Raw genomic sequence first — 7,500 nt, 5'->3', positions numbered from 1 at the left:
TTTTTTTTGTGCTTGAAAAACACGTCAGGAACATCAACATATTTCGTCACGGCTATAATTAATCCTACGGAAACGAACACGTCACCTGCTTTTGAGTAGGCCTATGTGGGGAAACTGATGACGTGTAGAAGGAACAGATCTGGGTGAGGAATGTATGTGCTCATTTTGAGCGAGTGGTGAAGATCAAACCACAATAAACATGCAGCAAAACAAAACATTTGCCAACAATCTATTTATCCTACATACGTGAGAGAGACACTCATGAGATATTAATCGTTCAAATCACACGTGTGTATATCATGTAAATGAGGTTATGTCAAGTAAGTCTGGCAGGGACCTGTTTTTTCCCCAGCTTACGATGCCAAAGTCACCAAGACAAACGTCATTATAGAAGAAGAAAAATGCGCTCGCTAATTTCCCTCGATGAATTCTTTAGAACCAACACGCCACGCCACACTTTCCAGAGTGACGTTTCTTCGCTTCGACGTAATAAATTGCACGATGCTTTAGAAAAGATCGAAGTTCCAAAACAAGCGTCTTCAATTTGGCTGCCTCGACTACGGGACGTTTTGAGTAAAATACACGTTAGTACAGTATGTAGGATAAACAGAATACTACATGGCTTGCTGTGTCGTACCAGATTTACACTCGTTGCTTTTTCAAATAGTGAACAGCTCGCTTTCGCTCGCAGTTCAATATTAAAAAAAAACCAACTCGTGCAAATCTGGTACGACACAGCAAGCCATGTAGTATTCTCTATGTTTACGGAGATTTTGATCTTGATTTATGACCACAGAGACAAATTGTCTAATTGTGTTTCTTTTCTTTCTTTAAATGGAGAGGGTTTCATTAAACATTAAATTGATTATGATTTACTTGAAATCCTTTTAACAAAAGCGTAGTTTCTTGTGGAATCTTTGGTTTTGTTTCTGAGATGTGTCACTGTTTTCACCATTTATTTGTACAGTTGGCTTTGAGGTATTAATAAAGCCCCACTGAAGAAAGCACTTGTAACTTGTCACTGTTTTGATCTTATTCATTTAAACACACAGACACAGACACAGACACCACGCAGAGAGAGAGAGCGAGAGACAGAGAGAGAGAGAGAGAGAGAGAAACATTCGAAGTGATTTTACAACTTATCCTGAAAAAAAACTCGCTTAAGCCGAACTGCGGGGTAATTTCTCGGGAAAGGTTTGGCTTGTCCAGTATCTCAGTTTAACTTTTACGATGTCTCGTCTACTATGAACGTAAAAAGGAATTAATTCACTGTCATGACACTCAGGACACACACACACTCACTCACACGAACGCACATACACACACACACACGCACACACATCCTCATGCACTGACACACTTGCACACGATGACGTGACCTCGCAGGTCCAAAACTTCGAACGTCTAGCTAGCCCAAGCTTGCCATGGAGTGAAGAAATTGATATGATTATCCCCACCCTCAAACATACTGATAATTTGAGACCCCTGGCAAACAGTGACCAATGGCGTATTAAAATAGCAACGGCTGACATGACGTGACCTTCTCACGAAACGCCGGGCGCTAGGAAATGTACAAATTCCCTATGAATCTGACTAATTTACTGAAATGTGTTTACTAGCTGTTTAGTAAACCCATCAAAGAACGGCATGCAAAATATAGGCTACACATACACACACACACGCACATACCCACACACATGCCGTAAAATAAAGGCTACACACACACACACACACACACACTCTGGCACACACACATACACGGAACACACGCACAAACACACATAGATACGCACACATACACACGAACACGCACACATTCTAGGAGATTTTTTTTAATATTCGAATAAATTCATTTGCAGGTTGTTGTTTTTTAAGCGACAAGCTGAACACACATTTAATTTTAGTATTATGAAAATGCAACTCCCCCCTCCTGGATCCCTGCATGCAGAGCTTTGTTTAACATTCTTTTCTGTGGTGTAAGAGAAACTGAAACAAGTCGCATAATGCAAAATTACTACATTTAGTCAAGTTGTCGAACTCACGGAATGAAACTGAACGCACTGCACTTTTTCACCAAGACAATACAGCTTCGTCAATCCCCCGCACGTGTAAAACGCAGTGTAATTGACAAGCCAGTCAGTATAGCGTGGTAGCGGTTGCGTTTAGCAGGATAGCGCGCTTTTCTGTATCTCTATTCTTTTTAACTTTCTGAGCTTGTTTTTAATCTAAACATATACCTATATGTTTTTGGAATCAGGAACAGTCAAGGAATAAGATGAAATTGTTTTTAAATCAATTTCGGAAAATTAATTTTAATCATAATTGTTATATTTTTAATTTTCAGAGATTGTTTGTAATCCAAATATAACATATTTATATGTTTTTGGAATCAGAAAATGATGCAGAATAAGATGAAATTGTGTTTGGATCGTTTTATAAAAATATAATTTTAATTACAATTTTCAGATTTTTAATGACCAAAGTCATCAATTAATTTTTAAGCCTCCAAGCTGAAATGCAATACCAAAGTCCGGCCTTCGTCGAAGATTGCTTGGCCAAAATTTCAATAAATTTCATTGAAAAATGAGGGTGTGACAATGCCGCCTCAACTTTTACAAAAAGCCGGATATGACATCATCAAAGGCATTTATCGAAAAAATTAAAAAATGTCTGGGGATATCATGCCCAGGAACTCTCATGTAAAATTTAATCAAGATCGGTCCAGTAGTTTACTCTGAATCGCTCTACACACACACACACACACACACCTCGACCCTCGTCTCGATTCCCCCTCTATGTTAAAACATTTAGTCAAAACTTGACTAAATGTAAAAAGGTGGATAAATAGAGAATACTACATGGCTTGCTGTGTCGTACCAGATTTACACGAGTTGTTTTTTTAAATATTGAACTGCGAGCGAAAGCGAGCTGTTCACTATTTGAAAAAGCAACGAGTGTAAATCTGGTACGAGTCGAGGAAGATAAATTGAAGACGCTTGTTTTGGAACCTCGATCTCTTCTAAAGCCTCGTGCAATCTATTACGCCAAAGCAAAGAAACGTCACTTCGAAAGTGTGGCGTGACGTGTTAGTTCTAAAGATTCATCGAGGGTAATTAGCGAGCGTAATTTTTGTTTCTATAATGACGTTTGTCTCGGTGACTTTGGCATCATAAGCAGTGGAAAAACAGGTCCCTGCCAGACTTGCTTGACATGACCTCATTTACATGATATACACACAAGTGATTTGAACGATTATTATTTCACGGGTGTCTCTCTCACGTATGTAGGATAATCGTGAGAGAGACACCCGTGAGATAATAATCGTTCAAATCACACGTGTGTATATCATGTAAATGAGGTCATGTCAAGCAAGTCTGGCAGGGACCTGTTTTTCCACTGCTTATGGTGCCAAAGTTACCGAGACAAACGTCATAATAGAAACGAAAATTGCGCTCGTTAATTACCCTCAATGAATCTTTAGAACTAACACGTCACGCCACACTTTCAGAGTGACGTTTCTTTGCTTTGACGTAATAGATTGCACGAGGCTTTAGAAGAGATCGAGGTTCCAAAACAAGCGTCTTCAATTTAGCTGCCTTGACTGCAGGACATTTTCAGTAAAATACACGTAAGTACAGTATGTAGGATAAACAGAATACTACATGGCTTGCTGTTTCGTACCAGATTTACACTCGTTGCTTTTTCAAATAGTGAACAGCTCGCTTTCGCTCGCAGTTCAATATTTAAACAAGTCGCGTAAGGCGAAAATACAATATTTAGTCAAGTAGCTGTCGAACTCACAGAATGAAACTGAACGCAACGCAACGCAGCAAGACCGTATACTCGTAGCATCGTCACTCCACCGCCCGTGGCAAAGGCAGTGCCCGTGGAATTGACAAGAAGAGCGGGGTATTCGTTGCGCTGAGAAGGATAGCACGCTTTTCTGTACCTCTCTTCGTTTTAACTTTCTGAGCGTGTTTTTAATCCAAACATATCATATCTATATATTTTTGGAATCAGGAACCGACAAGGAATAAGATGAAAGTGTTTTTAAATTGATTTCGAAAAAAAAATTTTGATAATAATTTTTATATATTTAATTTTCAGAGCTTGTTTTTAATCCGAATATAACATATTTATATGTTTTTGGAATCAGCAAATGATGGAGAATAAGATAAACGTAAATTTGGATCGTTTTATAAATTTTTATTTTTTTTTACAATTTTCAGATTTTTAATGACCAAAGTCATTAATTAATTTTTAAGCCACCAAGCTGAAATGCAATACCGAAGTCCGGGCTTTGTCGAAGATTACTTGACCAAAATGTCAACCAATTTGGTTGAAAAATGAGGGCGTGACAGTGCCGCCTCAACTTTCACGAAAAGCCGGATATGACGTCATCAAAGACATTTATCAAAAAAATGAAAAAAACGTTCGGGGATTTCATACCCAGGAACTCTCATGTCAAATTTCATAAAGATCGGTCTACACACACACACACACACACACACAGACACACAGACACACAGACACACACACACCACGACCCTCATCTCGATTCCCCCTCTATGTTAAAACAGTCAAAACTTGACTAAATATAACAAGAAGAGCAAACGCTCGATCGAGTCACTTTCGCAGTTCTGAATATTATATGAGGCATCAGATGGACAGGAAGAAATTGCTATTCACAACACAATGAGTCACGTTCACATAAAATTTGAGCCCGGTCACTTTTATAGTTTCCGAGAAAAGCCCAACGTTAAGTTGTGTGTTGCCGAACAGAAAAGGCTAGTTATCTCCCTTGTTTTTCTGATAACGTTCGTAAAAGGCTACAGATGTAAATACTTTGATGTAAAGAATAATCCTACAAAGTTTCAATCACATCCGATGAACTTTGTCAAAGATATAAAATGTCTAATTTTTCCTTTGACGCTGACCTGTGACCTTGAAAAAGGTCAAAGGTCAACGAAACCATCGTTAAAGTGTAGAGGTCATTGGAGGTCACGACTAAACAAAATATGAGCCCGATCGCTTTGATAGTTTCCGAGAAAAGTCCAACGTTAAGGTGGTGTCTACGGACGGCCGGACAGACTAACACTGACCGATTACATAGTCACTTTTTCTCAAGTGACTCAAAAAAACCCACGTGTAAATCTGGTACGACACAGCAAGCCATGTAGTATTCTCTATTTTCCTGTGTGCTTTGGCATTGGTAGTTTCCGTTAGCTGCTGATATATTACATCATCGCGCCCGACCTTTTAATTGTAGCACAGGCCAAGGAAACTGGACTATTTTCTTCGTCATGTCTTATTTTTAAATTTAGTCAAGTAGGGGGAATCGAGACGAGGGTCGTGGTGTGTGTGTGTGTGTGTGTGTGTGTGTGTGTGTGTGTGTGTGTCTGTGTGTGTGTGTGTAGAGGGATTCAGACTAAACTACTGGACCGATCTTTATGAAATTTGACATGAGAGTTCCTGGGAATGATATCCCCGGACGTTATTTTTATTTTTTCGATAAATACGTCATATCCGGCTTTTTGTAAAAGTTGAGGCGGCACTGTCACACCCTCATTTTTTAATCAAATCGATTGAAATTTTGGCAAAGCAATCTTCAACGAAGGCCGGACTTTGGTATTGCATTTCAGCTTGGTGGCTTAAAAAATATTAATGAATTTGGTAATTAAAAATCGGAAACTTGTCATTAAAAAAAAATCTTTAAACGATCCAAAAACATTTCATCTTATTCTTCGTCATTTTCTGATTCCAAAAACATATACATATGTTATATTTGGATTACAAACAAGCTCTGAAAATTAAAAATATGAAAATAATGTTTAAAATTAACTGTCCGAAATCGATTTAGAAACAATTTCATCTTATTCCTTGTCGGTCCCTGATTCCAAAAACATATAGATATGATATGTTTGGATTAAAAACAAACTCAGTACGCTAAAAAGAATAGAGATACAGAAAAGCGTGTTATCCTGCTCAGCGCGACCATTACCGCACTATTCTGGCTTGTCGATTTCACTGCCTTTGCCACGAGCGGTGGACTGACGAAACTACGAGTATGCGATCTTGGTGAAAAAATGAAGTGCGTTCAGTTTCATTCTGTGAGTTCGACAGCTTGACTAAATGTTGTTATTTCGCCTTACGCGACTTGTTTAGTTATTGTAGTGCGGCATAAAGACACGGCATATAATAATAATAATAATAATAATAACATTTATATAGCTCTAAATCAAAAACTTTCGTTAAAAAGGCTTGCTCTAAGCGCTTGACATCTAAACTAAAACGTCATTCACACTCTTTACAATGATGTACAAGAACTTCATGTCACACTCTTTCATTCAGTATAGCACCATTCACACAGTTGTTATTCTGTACAAGACAATAAGTTAGTCTAACATTTAGAATGTTCATAAGATGAAAACAAGAGAAAACCAGACTGATTAAAACAACTGCTTAGTGCTAACAAAGCATGAATCTTAATGATAACGTAATACATGTTTAACTGTTAAGACCATAAAAAACCTATATGCTAAAATAACTTCGAACTTTTAAGAACTTCTTATAAGATACACAGCACATCTAGATAAACACCAGAATGATAAAACAAAAGGCAACTCGTTAAAACTATTAAATGCATCAATGTCTAAAACACGAAAGACTCAAATATAAGATACACAATTCTCTAGAATTGTTTATTAAAACTGAAACCGACCTGCTCAAAGTAAACCATACCCATTAGTTTCCTTCCTTTCAAACTGAAACCGCGATCGGAGTTAAGAGTTACAGTATTGAGAGACTCTAAACAACAAAATGAAACTACATTATATTATCATCGAGATATTACAAGTACGAATTTAATATTCATAATAGAAGGCTGCCTGCTTCAAAAGACGTATTCAACAAAAAGCGCATAGTCACCAATTTAATTGACAGTTAGTAATACATTCTGGATCACAACAAAAGAATTGGAAGAACTCACACACTCATCTTTGAAGTTAAACCTGGCTCTTTCTATTTTATTGCATATATTATTTACATGGCTTCAATTATCCCATTGCTGGAAATTCGGGTCACACTATCCAGTTTAATTATTGTGTTTTGGTGTTATCAGCCACTTGCACTTCTGGAAGATTGATCTTCCAGAAGTGCGTCACGTGCCATAGTGGCGACACGGTGGTGGGACATGGATACCGTCTCTGAGTCTGCACATACAGTTCATCAGTGTCCGTCCCAGCCTGGATTCAAACTTTAAGAATAAGCACAATAAAATCGTAAAGGCAAAAATGTGGCAAATAATGTGATCTTAATGATTATGTAAGAAGCTGTGGTAGCAGGAGCCTCTTCATTCAGATCAATTGCTTCACAGTTTCATCATTCTCAGGCATTCCTGAAAAGGAATAAAAAGTGAATGTTTCTTTAATCCACGGAAAGCGGTGGACAAACGACCCAATTCCTTTTGTCGTAATTAAAGGTCTAAAATATTTTCAAGAG

The 7,500-nt window shown here is 37.8% G+C and overlaps 1 protein-coding gene across 1 annotated transcript in view; it reads right to left on the bottom strand.

Annotated features, from left to right (window-relative positions):
* Positions 1-5,827: 5,827 nt before the first annotated feature.
* LOC138949016 (kynurenine formamidase-like) overlaps positions 5,828-7,500 on the bottom strand; it is a gene marked incomplete in the record, with an annotated part of 28,319 nt that continues 26,646 nt past the window's right edge. The window contains 1 exon segment of the mRNA XM_070320711.1: positions 5,828-7,396. Within this exon segment, the coding sequence (XP_070176812.1) occupies positions 7,370-7,396 (27 nt within the window).

This window comes from Littorina saxatilis, linkage group LG15 (genome assembly GCF_037325665.1).
Source record: "Littorina saxatilis isolate snail1 linkage group LG15, US_GU_Lsax_2.0, whole genome shotgun sequence".
Taxonomy (NCBI): Eukaryota; Metazoa; Mollusca; class Gastropoda; order Littorinimorpha; family Littorinidae; genus Littorina; species Littorina saxatilis.
Note: the sequence above shows the minus strand (reverse complement) of the source record. Positions and strands in the feature narration are given on the sequence as shown.